The sequence below is a fragment of the Xiphophorus maculatus genome, chromosome 1, assembly GCF_002775205.1.
Source record: "Xiphophorus maculatus strain JP 163 A chromosome 1, X_maculatus-5.0-male, whole genome shotgun sequence".
NCBI classification, from domain to species: Eukaryota; Metazoa; Chordata; class Actinopteri; order Cyprinodontiformes; family Poeciliidae; genus Xiphophorus; species Xiphophorus maculatus.
The window spans coordinates 30632676-30655778 of record NC_036443.1 but is presented as its reverse complement, the minus strand read 5'-3'; the positions used below and the strand labels follow the sequence as shown (position 1 = coordinate 30655778).

Below are 23103 nucleotides of genomic sequence, written 5' to 3'. Positions count from 1 at the left end.
AACCATGTGTGTGAGCAGCAGGTATTTGATGCATTGAGGGACCATTTTCCTGACACATATTACATTGTGGAGACACTGCCCCTTGTGGGGACCAGGACTTGGCCCCCACAAGGGGAAATTGTGTTTTTGGGTTAAGAGTTAGGTTTAGGACTAGGATATGTATTGAGTTTTGGTTAGGGTTGGGTTGTAGAAATTAATCGAAATCAATGGAAAGTCCCTGCAAAGATAGAGAGACAAACATATGTGTGTGTGTGCATGTGTGGGCGTGTGTGTGTGTGTGTGTGCGTGCGCAGGTGTGGGTGCGGTGGGCGTGTGGGCGTGTGCATGTGTGGGTTTTCTGTTATATAGGAATCAAAACATAAAACTACTATCAGAGTTTTGGGCCTTCTGGTGGTCTATTGCAAATCAATCGATCAAGTTTATTTGTATAGCACATTTCACCAAAAAAACGTTTTACATCATAAAACAGAAAAACAAAAAGTCATAAAAACAGAGCGATCATAAATATCATCAATAATCATCAATATCATGTTGATCAGTGTTCCATTCATTATGGTTAAAAGCAACTTTAAACAGGTGGGTTTTAGCCTTGACTTAAATGTGCTCAGTGTTTTGGCTGTTTTGAAGTTTTCTGGAAGTTGGTTCCAGAATTGTGGTGCATAGAAGCTGAATGCTGCTTCTCCATGTTTGGTTCTGGTTCTGATCCAGAGCAGAACCAGAAACAGAAGCTGAGAGGTCTGGAAGGTTGATCCTGCAGCAGCAGATATTTGATCCGTTCAGTGATTTATAAACTACCAGCAGTAGTTTAAAGTCTGTTCTCTCAGTGAATGACTGTAGAACTGGGTGATGTAGAACTATTCATTAATATCCACTTCTAGATGTGATGTTCATGTGGATTATTGTACTCTGAGTTCTCCCAGTTCCACTTGGTCGTGGCCCCAGTGACTTCTACATAACCTGCTTGCTAAGTTCTCACATGAGCATCTAAGAGCCACTCAGTTATGGGAACATTCAGTTTGTATTTACCAGCGTTTCATTGAAGGTGAAATAACAAAAAGTCATTCATGGATATATTTGTTACTAACTACAAACACTGACAAGGGTTGCTTGCTAACAGTTTGGTGTTTGCCAGCAGAGTTCAGCTACCAGCCTAGCTCCTGTGAAATGAGAGGAATACATTGTTAATCTTAAAAACTTAATTATTTAAAGTAAGGACATGTACATATTCCTCTTTCAGCTTTTTGTTTTATTTTGGCTGAAGAAGTTTACAAAGAGAAGCAGTTGGAGAGAAAAACTGTCTTTAAGTTTGATACAACAGGAAGAAAAATAAAAAGATTTTCAAAGCTATAATCTGTGATATTACTTTATTTGTTATGTTTAATTGTAATTCAGATTATTTTCTGTCAGCTTCTTGAGGACGCTAAGATCCTTCCAGGTTTTCAACAAGATGCTGCAGATCTTCTCTCAGTTTGTTGTCTTCAGCCATCATCTGTTGGGGCAGCAGCACCAGAGTCTTCATCAACATCCTGATGAAGAAGGCGACTTCTGCTTCTATTCTGGGCACGACTGGGGAACCTCTGGACATGATGATGATGCACAGAGGATTATTCATAAAATCAAGAAACTATGAACCCTGACAACCTCTTCAGACTGTCTTGGGAAAAGAGTGTGTTCAGTCAGAGGCTTCTTCAGATTTACTGTGATACAGACTGCTATAGGAGATCATTCCTGTCAACAGCCGTCAGCATCAAGAAGAACTGAAAAATTTGAATTAATAAGTTACAACAACATTTAATTTCCACTTGGAATCAATAAAGTATTTTTGGATTTGGACTCAGAAGATTGGAACCTGTTTTGATTTATGCATAGATATTTGAGGCAGGTGGCTCTTGATTTAAGTGCTTGATGGGTCGAGCTGCTTTAACTCATCTGTAAGTGTACTCTCCAAAGGATGCACTAGTTGGTGCAACTTAAAATATGTACTTTTATGTACTTGTTTTGTTAAGGGCAGTCAGTTTACATGCTTTTTGAGTTATTGATAACTAATTAGATTTTACAGTGTAGGTGCTGATGGCTTTTGGCAGTAGAGATCTCTTGTAGCAGTCTGTATTACAGCGAGTCTGGAGAAGCCTCTGACCAAGACAGTCTCATGAGGAGGGCGGTCAGGGTTGTCCAAACCTGAAGAAATAATTTTTATGACATTATGGTGATTTCTATCTTTAAACTAAGAAAGAGTCAAAGGAAACAAAAACAAAGAGATAAATAAAAATAACAACTGAATTTAGCACAGAGTATTTTTTAAAGTTTAAGGAAAGCAAATTTCTTATGTATTTAATTATTTACCAATTTAAGATCCTGGGTTTGTTAATCAGGCTAAACAAAAAAGTGAATAAAGCTGCTACTGATGGCTTCTTGTTTAGAAAAGGCACAACATTCAAATGAGCAGGAACAACATCCATAAAGTTGCTGTTTGTGTTGCACCAACTTGTTGAAGCTGTTCCTGTTTTGAGAAGGATTTTAGTGAAGTGAGAGCCTGAACTCACCGTAACAAATATATTCCACCTCCAGGTACTTGTAGGTTCCATAGCAGGGATCTCCGAACACATAGTTACTGGCTTTGACTTTACACCACTGTTTCCCGTTGCATCTGTGGATTCAGATCAAAGTCAGCGATTTGCCTTTCTTAGTCCTCCTCATTCACTCATTCACATCCAGTTTGATAAACCTTCAGGAAATACTGAAGCTCTGTACCTCTCACCAACTTCCTCTGCGTATGTGAAGCATTCAGTGTTCTTTAGCTGGTCGGCCGGTCTACGAGCACTGCAAGTCTTCTTATCAGTGCGTCCGTATGTAGCACTGGTCACATAGATAGTATTAAGGAGGAAATTTATTAGGTTAGCTTAAATTTTGGAAAAAGCATGGCTCTCTTTTCCTCCTGTTAGCCCGGGTCCTGAGCGGATGTCGTCACGGCTGGCAAGAAGACGGCGAGGCACAATGACGTCACAGAGATACAGAGTTTAATTCAATAGAAAACACCGTATGAATTTAACAAGAAACTTCAGAGTACACAAAAGTACATTCTTTACCTGAGACAAAAGAATTAAAAGAAAAAGAACAAAGGCGCCTTTGGAGACAGCTGATGCTTAAAAGCAAAACAGGGCAGTTGTCTGAATTCTTATTATTGAGCATTCCCTTTTCTAGTGAAGGCGTTTCTCTTTGTTAATATATGCAAATAGGGCGTACCTCTGAGCTACCTTGGAAAAAACTTAGACCTTCCCCTGAGTTTTAATGACAAATATCAAGAGTCATTTTAGTTATTAAAGTTATAAGTTATTTTCACAAAACCTATCTTGCTCCTCTGCAGTCAGCTTCTCCAAAGATTTGAATCTTTACCTTATCACAAACAATAATGAGATAGAAGTCTTTTTTCAACCTGTAAAACATAACATTCAAACCATTCCCTTTTGATTCCGATATTGTCATAGTTAGTACATTTTCAAATACATTCCATTTACTAGATTAGTACTTGTAACTTGGGTAATATACTTTAATCTAACACACTATTGCTATCAATATTTAAAAGGTGTATCAGAAATTAAACCTAAGTGTTTCCAAGATTCCTAAGTTGTGATCAACTCCAGATGCAACTCTGAGCTCCTGGGAAACCCCCGACCTCTGACCTGTGAGCCGGGGAAGATATTCTTTATGGCCTACTAATTTAAAGCCTTTCAAGAGTATAGTGTTTTATGGCTGCTCTAAGTTACAGCCTTGCCAGGAGAATGTTTATCTCTGAACTCCTACCTTGCATCAGCTTGTCCAAATAGGAATGTTGATCTACTTAAACGCACATGGCATTAGCTTAACAATATTAAACAATCAAAAATAGCCATATTTCCTTAACAATAGCCTGACCTTCTTCTGCCAGAGCGAAGAGGAAATGTTGGAAACCTGAATGTATTCATGGTGTAATGCTCCAGAACCGACCGGTGAAACCAGTGACCTTACCACAGTGGAGTCGAGCCACTGTTCCTTCACAGGCAACAAGGGATTTTTTCTCTGGGAGCCATGCTGCATATGAGACATTCAGATCATATTCATATCAGGACACAGAAAAGTCCAAACACCCACGAACTAAAGATAAATTCATGTTTAACAGTTTTAGATCCAATAAATGATGAACATTCAACATCAGCCTTCATGCCCAGCTTGTCTTCATACTAAAACCTGCAGCGCCACCTTGTGAACTCAAAACACCAGAAAGATTAAAGCACAAACCTCCTGATGAACTTTTTCCCTGTTAACCAAGAGAGACAGATATAAAAAATAATTACTTTTAAAAACTTTTTTGTCTTCATAGTTTTTAGAGTTGATTGAAGATAAAGTTATCATCGTTTATCTGCTGTTCATACAGACACATTTCTGTGTTTCACTGCCTGTTTCACATACAATCAAAATAAAGAAATAAAAACACAAAATGTAGATTTTTAGCAAATGATTTTCTAAACAGCAAACAGAAGAGAAGATTTTCACTCACATTGATTTCCAGGATGAATCCACAAAGGAACAAAGTAAAAAGAACAAATTTCATCTGTATGAAGATAAGAAACATTCAGTTACTCTGAAATATGACTCAAAATATTAGAGGATTTTCTACAACATTTTCAACAAGCTGCTGAACCAAATCATACATTTCATCCATCAATATAAACATGATGGAAACAAGTTTTCATGTCTCCGAGAATCAGAACTAGAATTTATCATAACATATATTAGAAGAACAGAATTGTAAGCAGCTTTTTTTGGGTTTGTTCAGTCAAATTTTACCATCTTGTGATGAAGAATCAAAGCAGCAGCAGAAACCAGATTCACTAGCAGTAGTGTGCCTTCAACCAGGGAATGGAGGGTTTATAAACCTTCACTGATGATCTGACAGAGGAACAAAATGTCTTTATCCAGGCAACAATTCGTCCTGTTGAGGTTTTCTGACCAGAACTCCAGGTTGGTGATGGGTGAGGCAGGAATGTGTCAGGTTTTATCAGATTATGGAAATATTTCAGTGCTGTGCTTAGATGATTCAAGTAACTGTAAAAATGTGCTTTAAAATTGTATAAATTTAACAGTATGAATTTATTTTTAGTATCCATGTTTTTGATTCAGTTTCACTAGCAACACTCAGGGTAAAGTGCAGCCATACTGTAAAAGCAGATTACTGGTAGGGGCCAGATGCATTCTGGGAAACGACAGGTGTAGAGCTAGTTTGGTCTCTTCACATGTCAGATATCCAGCTGGTTGGTTATATGCTGTGCAGCAGTGTGCAGCTGTTGTTGTCCAGTTGGTTCCATGGTTATCAGCTGTTGTGATGATGTAGAGAACTCTCCGTTTGGATCAGCTGTTCTTGTTTTCTGTCCTGTTTTCTCCATCAGGACAGTGCCAATGTGCAACAGTATACTGGGTGCAATGTACTGTTGAAATGTACATCAGTGCTTTATTGATGATCTCAGTCAGTTAAACTGTCTTGCATTACTTCCTACAAGGATCTGTTGAATGTGAAGAGGATTTAATGCAGAAAGGAGTGAAATTGAAATGAGACAAAACAGAAATATAAACCAAATACAAATCCTACTATGGTCAAATAAATATTATAGCTTATAAGGTTCATTTAAACTTGGAATTCCCCTTAGATAAAGTTAGATGAGGCTAAAATATGTTCATGTTCAGACATGCTGCTGCCCAAGATAAATGTGAATTTGACTGTTGCCAAACTTTGCAGAATAACTAAGGCTGACATGTCCCACTATTGGGAGCAATTTAGTTAGGATAGTCAAAGGATTGAGAAAGATACAGATATTTGTGTTAAGTACAAACTTGTGAAAAAACCCAGAGTGAGGCATATGGAGATATGGCCAAACATAGAGTGTATGAAATGTTGAGAACAATCCAAAGAAGCATTCTAAAAATCTGAGCTCATTTGAATGAGAGTGTGATGTTTTAGGAACTTTTTAAAGTTTGGAGGTCGGATGAAGCATTTTTCCATTTTTGTAAATAAGCCCCACAAACCTCAGCCAACCATGACCACATTAAATATGGAAGGTAAAACTAATGGCGTGAAAGTATATGCAACGTTTGGCAAAAATAAAAATGCTAGTTTTTGTGTGTAAACAAAAAAACATCCTAAATGTGTCACTTCTGGTTGGCGGCCATCTTGATCTGATCCAGATGACAGCAGGCAGCGTTCTCACAGACATTCAACCAACTTCCTCCACATGTTCCTTCCTGTTCAGGCTGGAAACAGTTTTTAAACTACCTTCATAATTTGGAAGGAGTTTGTCAAAGTTTTCGTCCCCATCAGGCTGTTTGTAGCGAACAAAGCAAAACAAACTGAGCAAAATGTAAATGCAAGTTAGGTTTATTGAGGAAAGTTGAAATAGAAGCAAAAAGAGATGAAGATTGGAGAAGAAAAACAAATAAAATGCTAAGTAAACATAAAAAGAAACTGAAGACAGATGAAGCTGCACATCAGTGGATCACAACGTCTGTAGATGTTACTGATTATGATGCATTTCATCCTCAGCACAGCAGATCTGATCGTCGCTTCATTCAGTTGCAAATGGAACTGAAAACATGGAAATATTAACAATATCGTTTCAGCAGAATGCATTTTAGACATCAGAAAGTGAAATATCACCAGTTCTAAAGCTGCAACAAGGCCTCTGGAGAGTCAAGGCTGGTTTTCTGTCTTTGGTGTAAACATTAAATATATTCTTTCTAAGTAAATGCAGAATGACCCAGGCTAGGATTCAAACCCAGGACCTTGTTGCTGCAAGGCATTAGTGCTACTGACTGTGTTACTGAGCTGGACTGGAACATTAAAGCGGATGAGGGAAAATTTTTAACCAGACTACAGAGTTTGGACAAAACCTGCTCCACAGGATCGCCATGGCAACCAAACTCCGAGTCTTGATATTTTATTATGGGATGCTTACGTTTTTTATTTAAAAAAGAAAGAAAGAAATTCGAGGAATCAAAAAACAGGAATAAACAAATTAATAAATAAAATAAATACATATAAAAACAAAATATGAATGAAAATGAAAAATAAAAAATGAAACCTTGGAAATATGGATGAATTGAGAATCCTAAAAAGATTATTTCACCTAATTAATTTCCTAATTGAAAAGCTGGGTTTGTTAATCAGGTTAAAAACATGGTAAATTAAGCTGCTACTAATGGAGTTTCTTCAAGATAAAGAAAAGGAAATTTAAATCAGCTGAATAAAACAAATGTGACATTAATGCTTTTCAATGTTGTTCTTGAATTTTAGAAATATTTTAGTGAAGTTAGACCATAAACTCACTTTCACATAGATATATCACCTCCAGGTACTTGTAGGTCCCAACACAGGGATCTCCGAACACAGAGCTACTGGCAAAAACATTGCACGCTGATCTCCCCTCGCATCTGTGGATTCACATCAAGGTCAGTTTCCTAGAAATTGTGATTTGCCGTTTCTTGGATTTATTAATTAATATCCAGTTAGAAAACCCTTTAGGAAAGATTGAAGCTCTGTACCTCTGAAACACGGATTCTGCCCTCGTAGCACAATCAGTGTTCTTCGTCTGCTCTGCAGGTATCCCAACGTAGCACGTGAACCGATTGCTGCGTCCGTATGTAGCACTGGTCACATAGATAGCCTGACCTTCTTCTGCCAGAGCGAAGAGGAAATGTTGGAAACCTGAATGTATTCATGGTGTAATGCTCCAGAACCGACCAGTGAAACCAGTGACCTTACCACAGTGGAGTCGAGCCACTGTTCCTTCACAGGCAACAAGGGATTTTTTCTCTGGGAGCCATGCTGCATATGAGACATTCAGATCATATTCATATCAGGACACAGAAAAGTCCAAACACCCACGAACTAAAGATAAATTCATGTTTAACAGTTTTAGATCCAATAAATGATGAACATTCAACATCAGCCTTCATGCCCAGCTTGTCTTCATACTAAAACCTGCAGCGCCACCTTGTGAACTCAAAACACCAGAAAGATTAAAGCACAAACCTCCTGATGAACTTTTTCCCTGTTAACCAAGAGAGACAGATATAAAAAATAATTACTTTTAAAAACTTTTTTGTCTTCAAAGTTTTTAGAGTTGATTGAAGATAAAGTTTTCATCGTTTATCTGCTGTTCATACAGACACATTTCTGTGTTTCACTGCCTGTTTCACATACAGTCAAAATAAAGACATAAAAACACAAAATGTAGATTTTTAACAACTGATTTTCTAAACAGCAAACAGAAGAGAAGATTTTCACTCACATTGATTTCCAGGATGAATCCACAAAGGAACAAAGTAAAAAGAACAAATTTCATCTGTATGAAGATAAGAAACATTCAGTTACTCTGAAATATGACTCAAAATATTAGAGGATTTTCTACAACATTTTCAACAAGCTGCTGAACCAAATCATACATTTCATCCATCAATATAAACATGATGGAAACAAGTTTTCATGTCTCTGAGAATCAGAACTAGAATTTATCATAACATTTATTAGAAGAACAGAATTGTAAGCAGCTTTTTTTGGGTTTGTTCAGTCAAATTTTACCTTGTTGTGATGAAGAATCAAAGCAGCAGCAGAAACCAGATTCACTAGCAGCAGTGTGCCTTCAACCAGGGAATGGAGGGTTTATAAACCTTCACTGATGATCTGACAGAGGAACAAAATGTCTTTATCCAGGCAACAATTCGTCCTGTTGAGGTTTTCTGACCAGAAGTCCAGGTTGGTGATGGGTGAGGCAGGAATGTGTCAGGTTTTATCAGATTATGGAAATATGTCAGTGCTGTGCTTAGATGATTCAAGTAACTGTAAAAATGTGCTTTAAAATTGTATAAATTTAACAGTATGAATTTATTTTTAGTATCCATGTTTTTGATTCAGTTTCACTAGCAACACTCAGGGTAAAGTGCAGCCATACTGTAAAAGCAGATTACTGGTAGGGGCCAGATGCATTCTGGGAAACGACAGGTGTAGAGCTAGTTTGGTCTCTTCACATGTCAGGTATCCAGCTGGTTGGTTATCTGCTGTGCAGCAGTGTGCAGCTGTTGTTGTCCAGTTGGTTCCATGGTTATCAGCTGTTGTGATGATGTAGAGAACTCTCCGTTTGGATCAGCTGTTCTTGTTTTCTGTCCTGTTTTCTCCATCAGGACAGTGCCAATGTGCAACAGTATACTGGGTGCAATGTACTGTTGAAATGTACATCAGTGCTTTATTGATGATCTCAGTCAGTTAAACTGTCTTGCATTACTTCCTACAAGGATCTGTTGAATGTGAAGAGGATTTAATGCAGAAAGGAATGAAATTGAAATGAGACAAAACAGAAATATAAACCAAATACAAATCCTACTATGGTCAAATAAATATTATAGCTTATAAGGTTCATTTAAACTTGGAATTCCCCTTAGATAAAGTTAGATGAGGCTAAAATATGTTCATGTTCAGACATGCTGCTGCCCAAGATAAATGTGAATTTGACTGTTGCCAAACTTTGCAGAATAACTAAGGCTGACATGTCCCACTATTGGGAGCAATTTAGTTAGGATAGTCAAAGGATTGAGAAAGATACAGATATTTGTGTTAAGTACAAACTTGTGAAAAAACCCAGAGTGATGCATATGGAGATATGGCCAAACATAGAGTGTATGAAATGTTGAGAACAATCCAAAGAAGCATTCTAAAAATCTGAGCTCATTTGAATGAGAGTGTGATGCTTTAGGAACTTTTTAAAGTTTGGAGGTCGGATGAAGCATTTTTCCATTTTTGTAAATAAGCCCCACAAACCTCAGCCAACCATGACCACATTAAATATGGAAGGTAAGACTAATGGCGTGAAAGTATATGCAACGTTTGGCAAAAATAAAAATGCTAGTTTTTGTGTGTAAACAAAAAAACATCCTAAATGTGTCACTTCTGGTTGGCGGCCATCTTGATCTGATCCAGATGACAGCAGGCAGCGTTCTCACAGACATTCAACCAACTTCCTCCACATGTTCCTTCCTGTTCAGGCTGGAAACAGTTTTTAAACTACCTTCATAGTTTGGAAGGAGTTTGTCAAAGTTTTCGTCCCCATCAGGCTGTTTGTAGCGAACAAAGCAAAACAAACTGAGCAAAATGTAAATGCAAGTCAGGTTTATTGAGGAAAGTTGAAATAGAAGCAAAAAAAGATGAAGATTGGAGAAGAAAAACAAATAAAATGCTAAGTAAACATAAAAAGAAACTGAAGACAGATGAAGCTGCACATCAGTGGATCACAACGTCTGTAGATGTTACTGATTATGATGCATTTCATCCTCAGCACAGCAGATCTGATCGTCGCTTCATTCAGTTGCAAATGGAACTGAAAACATGGAAATATTAACAATATCGTTTCAGCAGAATGCATTTTAGACATCAGAAAGTGAAATATCACCAGTTCTAAAGCTGCAACAAGGCCTCTGGAGAGTCAAGGCTGGTTTTCTGTCTTTGGTGTAAAAATTAAATATATTCTTTCTAAGTAAATGCAGAAAGACCCAGGCTAGGATTCAAACCCAGGACCTTGTTGCTGCAAGGCATTAGTGCTACTGACTGTGTTACTGAGCTGGACTGGAACATTAAAGCGGATGAGGGAAAAGTTTTAACCAGACTACAGAGTTTGGACAAAACCTGCTCCACAGGATCGCCATGGCAACCAAACTCCGAGTCTTGATATTTTATTATGGGATGCTTACGTTTTTTATTTAAAAAAGAAAGAAAGAAAGAAATTCGAGGAATCAAAAAACAGGAATAAACAAATTAATAAATAAAATAAATACATATAAAAACAAAATATGAATGAAAATGAAAAATAAAAAATGAAACCTTGGAAATATGGATGAATTGAGAATCCTAAAAAGATTATTTCACCTAATTAATTTCCTAATTGAAAAGCTGGGTTTGTTAATCAGGTTAAAAACATGGTAAATTAAGCTGCTACTAATGGAGTTTCTTCAAGATAAAGAAAAGGAAATTTAAATCAGCTGAATAAAACAAATGTGACATTAATGCTTTTCAATGTTGTTCTTGAATTTTAGAAATATTTAAAGTTAGACCATAAACTCACTTTCACATAGATATAGCACCTCCAGGTACTTGTAGGTCCCAACACAGGGATCTCCGAACACAGCGCTGCTGGCTAAGACAGCGCACGCTGATTTCCCCTCGCATCTGTGGATTCACATCAAGGTCAGTTTCCTAGAAATTGTGATTTGTCGTTTCTTGGATTTGTTAATTAATATCCAGTTAGAAAACCCTTTAGGAAAGATTGAAGCTCTGTACTTCTGAAACACGGATTCTGCCTTCGTAGCACAATTAGTGTTCTTCGTCTGCTCTGCAGGTATCCCATAGGAGCACGTCATCCGATCGCTGCGTCCATATATAGCACCGATCACAAATATATCCTCATTCGCTGTTGGAAGACAGAAGACGAAATGTTGGAAATCTGAAAGTATTCATGGTGTAATGCTCCAGAACAACCAGTAAAACCAGTAACCTTACCACACGATATTTGAGCCTCTGATCCCTCACATGCCACAACAGTTCTTATTCCTGCAAACGACCTTGGTTCTGTTATATGAGAGATTCAGATCATATTAATATCAATACACTGAAAAGTTCAGCTATCCATGACCTAAAGCAAAATTTATGTTTTATAATTTTAGATTTAATAATCTTGTGTTCATACTAAAACTTGCAAAACTAACTTTTCGGTTTTTGAAAACCACGTCCAGCCTGTTAAAAAAAAAAACAACAAAATGAATCACAAATAGAAACGGCAGGATTTTTACTTCAAGCTCCTTAGAGATGTAAGCATCAAATTAAAATCTGGTTAAAATTTGAATGACAAGAAAACTATAATTGCTAAATAAAACCAGTAAAATAATGTTTTTAACAACAGATATTCAAACCACAAAGAGAAGAGAAGGTTTTCACTCACATTGATTTCCAGGACGAATCCACAAAGGAACAAAGTAAAAAGGACGAATTTCATCTGTATGAAAATAGGAAACATTCAGTTACTCTGAGATATGACTGAGAAAAACTCAATGATTTGCTGAAATATTTTCAACAATCTGCTGAACTAAATGGCACAGTTGAATTAATAAATATGAACATAAAGTTTTTTGCAAGACTTAATCTTACTATTAATTTTCCAGTTTTAAGTCAAATCTTACCTTGTTGTGATGAAGAATCCAAGCAGCAGCAGGACTCACTAGCAGCAGTGTGCCTTCAACCAGGGAATGGAGGGTTTATAAACCTTCACTGATGATCTGACAGAGGAACAAAATGTCTTTATCCAGGCAACAATTCAGCCTGTTGAGTTTTTCTGACCAGAAGTTCAGGTTGGTGATGGGTGTGTCACACCTGAAGCCTTTTCTCCTCATTCTTGTTGATAAATCACTGATCATCTCTTTATAGCCCCCAGCCCAGCTAGCAGGTACACCAGACTGAAAATGTTGGGATGGAAAAACCCAGTTGGGTTTTAGTTACTGGCTGCAGCAGCCAGGTGGGATTTTCTGTTAACAAAGATTCTTGGCCTTGATGTGGATCGTGATTCTGTCAGCCGTCTCCATCTGCTCTCTGGTTTTATACAGGAATCATAAACCATTAATGTCTTTATCTGCTCTATGAAATCCCGTTATTTTACTCTTGGATGAGTTCAATATTTAAAACCTTACTAATATCTCTGGAAACATGTTGGAGCTAACGATTCCTTCTGAATTTGCTTTTTCTCAGTTTTGTCAGATTGTGGACAAATTTCAGTGTCATGCAAAGTTGATTCCAGTAACTACAAAATGCTGTTTTAAATGATGAATTAATTTCAATCCTCTCTATAGATTTTGTTGAAATATAGCTTCATTTATCATGCCATGATGTAAATACATTTAGGAAGAGAGAAGAAATAAATCTTTGCTATTTGAGTCTGGAAATGGTCACCAAGTCGTTTCTAAGGCCTTGGGATTCTGGAAAAGCACAGAGAGAAAATTATCTGTAACTGTGATGTGGATGTTTCTGCACCAGAGTCTGTGCTGCTTTGTCTGGGACTGGAGGTTCATGTTTATGTTTATGAATATTTATGTTGAATGAGATCCCCATAAGCATCAGCAACATGCTATAAACTACAAACGGATTAAGATTTAGGCATAAATATCTTGTATGAATGGTGTGATATCTAATGATAAGAGCTTCTTCTCAAAGATAAAATGTTTAAGGCAAACATTTCAGGGAGAATAAGAACAGTTTTGTTTAGCAACAGCATAAAATCCAACTGGTTTTTCCAAACTAACACCTTAAGCCTGACGTTAACATTCTGACAACCAGGAAACAGCAAAAGGTTAAATAAGCTCTAATAATCAGAAATGTGAAGAAGTAGCTTCAGGATTGACCTCCTTCTGACCCCAAGCCTTCCCCTTACTCACTCTGGTCACAATTAAAGTGGACCTGGCCGTTCTGCACGTTATTTTAAAGATTCCTTGGAGTTTTTCTTCAACTACTTGAGCTCCTCAGTGAAGGAAAGGCTCTTGAACAATGCAAAGCCATTTACACACTCCTCCATTAACACAAGGAGCACAATCCTGAGTTACTGCCGTAAGCAAAACTAACATGTGAGTCTTTTCTTTACTTTTCAGAAATAAGATTTAAATACCCAGATTTGTTTGTCCTCTGGAGTTTTTCTTATGTTAATAATGCAGCAGCCCAGGAGCGAACTGTGGAGAGAAAAAGGCCTGGGAGATCCTGACAGACCGGCCTGTGTGTGTGTGTGTGTGTGTGTGCGTGTGTGTGTGTGTGTGTGTGTGTGTGTGTGCGTGTGTGTGTGTGTGTGTGTGTGTGAACCAGGTTTTTATGTGTTCATGGGAACCTTTAGTCCCTCTACATTGTGGGGACATCTCTTGGTCCCCATGAGGTAAAATGCTGATTTTGGGTTACAGTAAGGTATGTGATGGTGACTGAATGCTTGGTCTGTCAATGAAACACACAAACACACACACACACAACCAAGTGTGTGAGCAACAGGTATTTGATGCATTGTGGGACCATTTTCCTGACACATATTACATTGTGGAGACACTGCCCCTTGTGGGGACCAGGACTTGGCCCCCACAAGGGGAAATTGTGTTTTTGGGTTAAGAGTTAGGTTTAGGACTAGGATGTGTATTGAGTTTTGGTTAGGGTTGGGTTGTAGAAATTAATCGAAGTCAATGGAAAGTCCCTGCAAAGATAGAGAGACAAACATATGTGTGTGTGTGCATGTGTGGGCATGTGTGTGTGTGTGTGTGTGCGCATGTATGGGTGCGGTGGGCGTGTGCATGTGTGGGTTTTCTGTTATATAGGAATCAAAACATAAAACTACTATCAGAGTTTTGGGCCTTCTGGTGGTCTATTGCAAATCAATCGATCAAGTTTATTTGTATAGCACATTTCACCAAAAAAACGTTTTACATCATAAAACAGAAAAACAAAAAGTCATAAAAACAGAGCGATCATAAATATCATCAATAATCATCAATATCATGTTGATCAGTGTTCCATTCATTATGGTTAAAAGCAACTTTAAACAGGTGGGTTTTAGCCTTGACTTAAATGTGCTCAGTGTTTTGGCTGTTTTGAAGTTTTCTGGAAGTTGGTTCCAGAATTGTGGTGCATAGAAGCTGAATGCTGCTTCTCCATGTTTGGTTCTGGTTCTGATCCAGAGCAGAACCAGAAACAGAAGCTGAGAGGTCTGGAAGGTTGATCCTGCAGCAGCAGATATTTGATCCGTTCAGTGATTTATAAACTACCAGCAGTAGTTTAAAGTCTGTTCTCTCAGTGAATGACTGTAGAACTGGGTGATGTAGAACTATTCATTAATATCCACTTCTAGATGTGATGTTCATGTGGATTATTGTACTCTGAGTTCTCCCAGTTCCACTTGGTCGTGGCCCCAGTGACTTCTACATAACCTGCTTGCTAAGTTCTCACATGAGCATCTAAGAGCCACTCAGTTATGGGAACATTCAGTTTGTATTTACCAGCGTTTCATTGAAGGTGAAATAACAAAAAGTCATTCATGGATATATTTGTTACTAACTACAAACACTGACAAGGGTTGCTTGCTAACAGTTTGGTGTTTGCCAGCAGAGTTCAGCTACCAGCCTAGCTCCTGTGAAATGAGAGGAATACATTGTTAATCTTAAAAACTTAATTATTTAAAGTAAGGACATGTACATATTCCTCTTTCAGCTTTTTGTTTTATTTTGGCTGAAGAAGTTTACAAAGAGAAGCAGTTGGAGAGAAAAACTGTCTTTAAGTTTGATACAACAGGAAGAAAAATAAAAAGATTTTCAAAGCTATAATCTGTGATATTACTTTATTTGTTATGTTTAATTGTAATTCAGATTATTTTCTGTCAGCTTCTTGAGGACGTTAAGATCCTTCCAGGTTTTCAACAAGATGCTGCAGATCTTCTCTCAGTTTGTTGTCTTCAGCCATCATCTGTTGGGGCAGCAGCACCAGAGTCTTCATCAACATCCTGATGAAGAAGGCGACTTCTGCTTCTATTCTGGGCACGACTGGGGAACCTCTGGACATGATGATGATGCACAGAGGATTATTCATAAAATCAAGAAACTATGAACCCTGACAACCTCTTCAGACTGTCTTGGGAAAAGAGTGTGTTCAGTCAGAGGCTTCTTCAGATTTACTGTGATACAGACTGCTATAGGAGATCATTCCTGTCAACAGCCGTCAGCATCAAGAAGAACTGAAAAATTTGAATTAATAAGTTACAACAACATTTAATTTCCACTTGGAATCAATAAAGTATTTTTGGATTTGGACTCAGAAGATTGGAACCTGTTTTGATTTATGCATAGATATTTGAGGCAGGTGGCTCTTGATTTAAGTGCTTGATGGGTTGAGCTGCTTTAACTCCTCTGTAAGTGTACTCTCCAAAGGATGCACTAGTTGGTGCAACTTAAAATATGTACTTTTATGTACTTGTTTTGTTAAGGGCAGTCAGTTTACATGCTTTTTGAGTTATTGATAACTAATTAGATTTTACAGTGTAGGTGCTGATGGCTTTTGGCAGTAGAGATCTCTTGTAGCAGTCTGTATTACAGCGAGTCTGGAGAAGCCTCTGACCAAGACAGTCTCATGAGGAGGGCGGTCAGGGTTGTCCAAACCTGAAGAAATAATTTTTATGACATTATGGTGATTTCTATCTTTAAACTAAGAAAGAGTCAAAGGAAACAAAAACAAAGAGATAAATAAAAATAACAACTGAATTTAGCACAGAGTATTTTTTAAAGTTTAAGGAAAGCAAATTTCTTATGTATTTAATTATTTACCAATTTAAGATCCTGGGTTTGTTAATCAGGCTAAACAAAAAAGTGAATAAAGCTGCTACTGATGGCTTCTTGTTTAGAAAAGGCACAACATTCAAATGAGCAGGAACAACATCCATAAAGTTGCTGTTTGTGTTGCACCAACTTGTTGAAGCTGTTCCTGTTTTGAGAAGGATTTTAGTGAAGTGAGAGCCTGAACTCACCGTAACAAATATATTCCACCTCCAGGTACTTGTAGGTTCCATAGCAGGGATCTCCGAACACATAGTTACTGGCTTTGACTTTACACCACTGTTTCCCGTTGCATCTGTGGATTCAGATCAAAGTCAGCGATTTGCCTTTCTTAGTCCTCCTCATTCACTCATTCACATCCAGTTTGATAAACCTTCAGGAAATACTGAAGCTCTGTACCTCTCACCAACTTCCTCTGCGTATGTGAAGCATTCAGTGTTCTTTAGCTGGTCGGCCGGTCTACGAGCACTGCAAGTCTTCTTATCAGTGCGTCCGTATGTAGCACTGGTCACATAGATAGTATTAAGGAGGAAATTTATTAGGTTAGCTTAAATTTTGGAAAAAGCATGGCTCTCTTTTCCTCCTGTTAGCCCGGGTCCTGAGCGGATGTCGTCACGGCTGGCAAGAAGACGGCGAGGCACAATGACGTCACAGAGATACAGAGTTTAATTCAATAGAAAACACCGTATGAATTTAACAAGAAACTTCAGAGTACACAAAAGTACATTCTTTACCTGAGACAAAAGAATTAAAAGAAAAAGAACAAAGGCGCCTTTGGAGACAGCTGATGCTTAAAAGCAAAACAGGGCAGTTGTCTGAATTCTTATTATTGAGCATTCCCTTTTCTAGTGAAGGCGTTTCTCTTTGTTAATATATGCAAATAGGGCGTACCTCTGAGCTACCTTGGAAAAAACTTAGACCTTCCCCTGAGTTTTAATGACAAATATCAAGAGTCATTTTAGTTATTAAAGTTATAAGTTATTTTCACAAAACCTATCTTGCTCCTCTGCAGTCAGCTTCTCCAAAGATTTGAATCTTTACCTTATCACAAACAATAATGAGATAGAAGTCTTTTTTCAACCTGTAAAACATAACATTCAAACCATTCCCTTTTGATTCCGATATTGTCATAGTTAGTACATTTTCAAATACATTCCATTTACTAGATTAGTACTTGTAACTTGGGTAATATACTTTAATCTAACACACTATTGCTATCAATATTTAAAAGGTGTATCAGAAATTAAACCTAAGTGTTTCCAAGATTCCTAAGTTGTGATCAACTCCAGATGCAACTCTGAGCTCCTGGGAAACCCCCGACCTCTGACCTGTGAGCCGGGGAAGATATTCTTTATGGCCTACTAATTTAAAGCCTTTCAAGAGTATAGTGTTTTATGGCTGCTCTAAGTTACAGCCTTGCCAGGAGAATGTTTATCTCTGAACTCCTACCTTGCATCAGCTTGTCCAAATAGGAATGTTGATCTACTTAAACGCACATGGCATTAGCTTAACAATATTAAACAATCAAAAATAGCCATATTTCCTTAACAATAGCCTGACCTTCTTCTGCCAGAGCGAAGAGGAAATGTTGGAAACCTGAATGTATTCATGGTGTAATGCTCCAGAACCGACCGGTGAAACCAGTGACCTTACCACAGTGGAGTCGAGCCACTGTTCCTTCACAGGCAACAAGGGATTTTTTCTCTGGGAGCCATGCTGCATGAGACATTCAGATCATATTCATATCAGGACACAGAAAAGTCCAAACACCCACGAACTAAAGATAAATTCATGTTTAACAGTTTTAGATCCAATAAATGATGAACATTCAACATCAGCCTTCATGCCCAGCTTGTCTTCATACTAAAACCTGCAGCGCCACCTTGTGAACTCAAAACACCAGAAAGATTAAAGCACAAACCTCCTGATGAACTTTTTCCCTGTTAACCAAGAGAGACAGATATAAAAAATAATTACTTTTAAAAACTTTTTTGTCTTCATAGTTTTTAGAGTTGATTGAAGATAAAGTTATCATCGTTTATCTGCTGTTCATACAGACACATTTCTGTGTTTCACTGCCTGTTTCACATACAGTCAAAATAAAGAAATAAAAACACAAAATGTAGATTTTTAGCAAATGATTTTCTAAACAGCAAACAGAAGAGAAGATTTTCACTCACATTGATTTCCAGGATGAATCCACAAAGGAACAAAGTAAAAAGAACAAATTTCATCTGTATGAAGATAAGAAACATTCAGTTACTCTGAAATATGACTCAAAATATTAGAGGATTTTCTACAACATTTTCAACAAGCTGCTGAACCAAATCATACATTTCATCCATCAATATAAACATGATGGAAACAAGTTTTCATGTCTCCGAGAATCAGAACTAGAATTTATCATAACATATATTAGAAGAACAGAATTGTAAGCAGCTTTTTTGGGTTTGTTCAGTCAAATTTTACCATCTTGTGATGAAGAATCAAAGCAGCAGCAGAAACCAGATTCACTAGCAGCAGTGTGCCTTCAACCAGGGAATGGAGGGTTTATAAACCTTCACTGATGATCTGACAGAGGAACAAAATGTCTTTATCCAGGCAACAATTCGTCCTGTTGAGGTTTTCTGACCAGAACTCCAGGTTGGTGATGGGTGAGGCAGGAATGTGTCAGGTTTTATCAGATTATGGAAATATGTCAGTGCTGTGCTTAGATGATTCAAGTAACTGTAAAAATGTGCTTTAAAATTGTATAAATTTAACAGTATGAATTTATTTTTAGTATCCATGTTTTTGATTCAGTTTCACTAGCAACACTCAGGGTAAAGTGCAGCCAAACTGTAAAAGCAGATTACTGGTAGGGGCCAGATGCATTCTGGGAAACGACAGGTGTAGAGCTAGTTTGGTCTCTTCACATGTCAGATATCCAGCTGGTTGGTTATCTGCTGTGCAGCAGTGTGCAGCTGTTGTTGTCCAGTTGGTTCCATGGTTATCAGCTGTTGTGATGATGTAGAGAACTCTCCGTTTGGATCAGCTGTTCTTGTTTTCTGTCCTGTTTTCTCCATCAGGACAGTGCCAATGTGCAACAGTATACTGGGTGCAATGTACTGTTGAAATGTACATCAGTGCTTTATTGATGATCTCAGTCAGTTAAACTGTCTTGCATTACTTCCTACAAGGATCTGTTGAATGTGAAGAGGATTTAATGCAGAAAGGAGTGAAATTGAAATGAGACAAAACAGAAATATAAACCAAATACAAATCCTACTATGGTCAAATAAATATTATAGCTTATAAGATTCATTTAAACTTGGAATTCCCCTTAGATAAAGTTAGATGAGGCTAAAATATGTTCATGTTCAGACATGGTGCTGCCCAAGATAAATGTGAATTTGACTGTTGCCAAACTTTGCAGAATAACTAAGGCTGACATGTCCCACTATTGGGAGCAATTTAGTTAGGATAGTCAAAGGATTGAGAAAGATACAGATATTTGTGTTAAGTACAAACTTGTGAAAAAACCCAGAGTGAGGCATATGGAGATATGGCCAAACATAGAGTGTATGAAATGTTGAGAACAATCCAAAGAAGCATTCTAAAAATCTGAGCTCATTTGAATGAGAGTGTGATGTTTTAGGAACTTTTTAAAGTTTGGAGGTCGGATGAAGCATTTTTCCATTTTTGTAAATAAGCCCCACAAACCTCAGCCAACCATGACCACATTAAATATGGAAGGTAAAACTAATGGCGTGAAAGTATATGCAATGTTTGGCAAAAATAAAAATGCTAGTTTTTGTGTGTAAACAAAAAAACATCCTAAATGTGTCACTTCTGGTTGGCGGCCATCTTGATCTGATCCAGATGACAGCAGGCAGCGTTCTCACAGACATTCAACCAACTTCCTCCACATGTTCCTTCCTATTCAGGCTGGAAACAGTTTTTAAACTACCTTCATAATTTGGAAGGAGTTTGTCAAAGTTTTCGTCCCCATCAGGCTGTTTGTAGCGAACAAAGCAAAACAAACTGAGCAAAATGTAAATGCAAGTTAGGTTTATTGAGGAAAGTTGAAATAGAAGCAAAAAGAGATGAAGATTGGAGAAGAAAAACAAATAAAATGCTAAGTAAACATAAAAAGAAACTGAAGACAGATGAAGCTGCACATCAGTGGATCACAACGTCTGTAGATGTTACTGATTATGATGCATTTCATCCTCAGCACAGCAGATCTGATCGTCGCTTCATTCAGTTGCAAATGGAACTGAAAACATGGAAATATTAACAATATCGTTTCAGCAGAATGCATTTTAGACATCAGAAAGTGAAATATCACCAGTTCTAAAGCTGCAACAAGGCCTCTGGAGAGTCAAGGCTGGTTTTCTGTCTTTGGTGTAAACATTAAATATATTCTTTCTAAGTAAATGCAGAAAGACCCAGGCTAGGATTCAAACCCAGGACCTTGTTGCTGCAAGGCATTAGTGCTACTGACTGTGTTACTGAGCTGGACTGGAACATTAAAGCGGATGAGGGAAAATTTTTAACCAGACTACAGAGTTTGGACAAAACCTGCTCCACAGGATCGCCATGGCAACCAAACTCCGAGTCTTGATATTTTATTATGGGATGCTTACGTTTTTTATTTAAAAAAGAAAGAAAGAAATTCGAGGAATCAAAAAACAGGAATAAACAAATTAATAAATAAAATAAATACATATAAAAACAAAATATGAATGAAAATGAAAAATAAAAAATGAAACCTTGGAAATATGGATGAATTGAGAATCCTAAAAAGATTATTTCACCTAATTAATTTCCTAATTGAAAAGCTGGGTTTGTTAATCAGGTTAAAAACATGGTAAATTAAGCTGCTACTAATGGAGTTTCTTCAAGATAAAGAAAAGGAAATTTAAATCAGCTGAATAAAACAAATGTGACATTAATGCTTTTCAATGTTGTTCTTGAATTTTAGAAATATTTTAGTGAAGTTAGACCATAAACTCACTTTCACATAGATATATCACCTCCAGGTACTTGTAGGTCCCAACACAGGGATCTCCGAACACAGAGCTACTGGCAAAAACATTGCACGCTGATCTCCCCTCGCATCTGTGGATTCACATCAAGGTCAGTTTCCTAGAAATTGTGATTTGCCGTTTCTTGGATTTATTAATTAATATCCAGTTAGAAAACCCTTTAGGAAAGATTGAAGCTCTGTACCTCTGAAACACGGATTCTGCCCTTGTAGCACAATCAGTGTTCTTCGTCTGCTCTGCAGGTATCCCAACGTAGCACGTGAACCGATTGCTGCGTCCGTATGTAGCACTGGTCACATAGATAGCCTGACCTTCTTCTGCCAGAGCGAAGAGGAAATGTTGGAAACCTGAATGTATTCATGGTGTAATGCTCCAGAACCGACCAGTGAAACCAGTGACCTTACCACAGTGGAGTCGAGCCACTGTTCCTTCACAGGCAACAAGGGATTTTTTCTCTGGGAGCCATGCTGCATATGAGACATTCAGATCATATTCATATCAGGACACAGAAAAGTCCAAACACCCACGAACTAAAGATAAATTCATGTTTAACAGTTTTAGATCCAATAAATGATGAACATTCAACATCAGCCTTCATGCCCAGCTTGTCTTCATACTAAAACCTGCAGCGCCACCTTGTGAACTCAAAACACCAGAAAGATTAAAGCACAAACCTCCTGATGAACTTTTTCCCTGTTAACCAAGAGAGACAGATATAAAAAATAATTACTTTTAAAAACTTTTTTGTCTTCATAGTTTTTAGAGTTGATTGAAGATAAAGTTATCATCGTTTATCTGCTGTTCATACAGACACATTTCTGTGTTTCACTGCCTGTTTCACATACAGTCAAAATAAAGACATAAAAACACAAAATGTAGATTTTTAACAACTGATTTTCTAAACAGCAAACAGAAGAGAAGATTTTCACTCACATTGATTTCCAGGATGAATCCACAAAGGAACAAAGTAAAAAGAACAAATTTCATCTGTATGAAGATAAGAAACATTCAGTTACTCTGAAATATGACTCAAAATATTAGAGGATTTTCTACAACATTTTCAACAAGCTGCTGAACCAAATCATACATTTCATCCATCAATATAAACATGATGGAAACAAGTTTTCATGTCTCTGAGAATCAGAACTAGAATTTATCATAACATATATTAGAAGAACAGAATTGTAAGCAGCTTTTTTTGGGTTTGTTCAGTCAAATTTTACCTTGTTGTGATGAAGAATCAAAGCAGCAGCAGAAACCAGATTCACTAGCAGCAGTGTGCCTTCAACCAGGGAATGGAGGGTTTATAAACCTTCACTGATGATCTGACAGAGGAACAAAATGTCTTTATCCAGGCAACAATTCGTCCTGTTGAGGTTTTCTGACCAGAACTCCAGGTTGGTGATGGGTGAGGCAGGAATGTGTCAGGTTTTATCAGATTATGGAAATATGTCAGTGCTGTGCTTAGATGATTCAAGTAACTGTAAAAATGTGCTTTAAAATTGTATAAATTTAACAGTATGAATTTATTTTTAGTATCCATGTTTTTGATTCAGTTTCACTAGCAACACTCAGGGTAAAGTGCAGCCATACTGTAAAAGCAGATTACTGGTAGGGGCCAGATGCATTCTGGGAAACGACAGGTGTAGAGCTAGTTTGGTCT

The 23103-nt window shown here is 37.4% G+C and overlaps 2 protein-coding genes and 3 long non-coding RNA genes across 6 annotated transcripts; all 5 read right to left on the bottom strand.

Annotated features, from left to right (window-relative positions):
- Positions 1–1228: 1228 nt before the first annotated feature.
- On the bottom strand, positions 1229–3108 carry LOC111609299. Of its 2 annotated transcripts, XR_002753045.1 has the most exons (4): positions 3087–3108; positions 2752–2856; positions 2544–2647; positions 1229–1577 (listed from the first exon to the last, which is right to left on the bottom strand). It is a non-coding gene; the product is annotated as an uncharacterized LOC111609299 (long non-coding RNA). The 2 variants fall into 2 exon arrangements; XR_002753044.1 differs by lacking the exon at positions 3087–3108 and having other exon boundaries at positions 2752–2993.
- A 914-nt stretch (positions 3109–4022) lies between these two features.
- On the bottom strand, positions 4023–4590 carry LOC111609301. The gene is made up of 3 exons (XR_002753047.1): positions 4535–4590; positions 4276–4294; positions 4023–4068 (listed from the first exon to the last, which is right to left on the bottom strand). It is a non-coding gene; the product is annotated as an uncharacterized LOC111609301 (long non-coding RNA).
- A 1798-nt stretch (positions 4591–6388) lies between these two features.
- Positions 6389–8372, bottom strand: LOC111608627 (L-rhamnose-binding lectin SML-like). The gene is made up of 6 exons (XM_023333872.1): positions 8319–8372; positions 8060–8078; positions 7790–7852; positions 7570–7702; positions 7355–7458; positions 6389–6613 (listed from the first exon to the last, which is right to left on the bottom strand). Exons 1-6 carry the CDS (start codon positions 8370–8372, stop codon positions 6594–6596), a joined length of 393 nt encoding a protein of 130 aa, XP_023189640.1. The 3' UTR covers positions 6389–6593.
- A 1865-nt stretch (positions 8373–10237) lies between these two features.
- Positions 10238–22684, bottom strand: LOC111609295 (L-rhamnose-binding lectin CSL3-like). Its single transcript, XM_023336713.1, has 7 exons — positions 22664–22684; positions 12012–12065; positions 11779–11806; positions 11573–11641; positions 11354–11483; positions 11139–11242; positions 10238–10397 (listed from the first exon to the last, which is right to left on the bottom strand). Exons 2-7 carry the CDS (start codon positions 12063–12065, stop codon positions 10378–10380), a joined length of 405 nt encoding a protein of 134 aa, XP_023192481.1. The 5' UTR covers positions 22664–22684; the 3' UTR covers positions 10238–10377.
- Positions 18081–18646, bottom strand: LOC111609300. The gene is made up of 3 exons (XR_002753046.1): positions 18591–18646; positions 18332–18350; positions 18081–18126 (listed from the first exon to the last, which is right to left on the bottom strand). It is a non-coding gene; the product is annotated as an uncharacterized LOC111609300 (long non-coding RNA).
- Positions 22685–23103: the final 419 nt, after the last annotated feature.

Bases quoted from the DNA above. Each gene is read 5' to 3' on its own strand.
- LOC111608627 (XM_023333872.1), bottom strand. From the start codon at position 8,372: ATGAAATTTGTTCTTTTTACTTTGTTCCTTTGTGGATTCATCCTGGAA. The intron at 7,703-7,789 runs GTAAGGTCACTG...TCGCTCTGGCAG, and splicing joins AGTGGCTCGACTCCACTGTG to AAGAAGGTCAGGCTATCTAT. The intron at 6,614-7,354 runs GTGAGTTTATGG...CCATGTTTTCAG, and splicing joins GGTGATATATCTATGTGAAA to TTCCATTTGCAACTGAATGA.
- LOC111609295 (XM_023336713.1), bottom strand. From the start codon at position 12,065: ATGAAATTCGTCCTTTTTACTTTGTTCCTTTGTGGATTCGTCCTGGAA. The intron at 11,807-12,011 runs GTGAGTGAAAAC...TTTTTTTAACAG, and splicing joins GATTCGTCCTGGAAATCAAT to GCTGGACGTGGTTTTCAAAA. The intron at 10,398-11,138 runs GTGAGTTTATGG...CCATGTTTTCAG, and splicing joins GGTGCTATATCTATGTGAAA to TTCCATTTGCAACTGAATGA.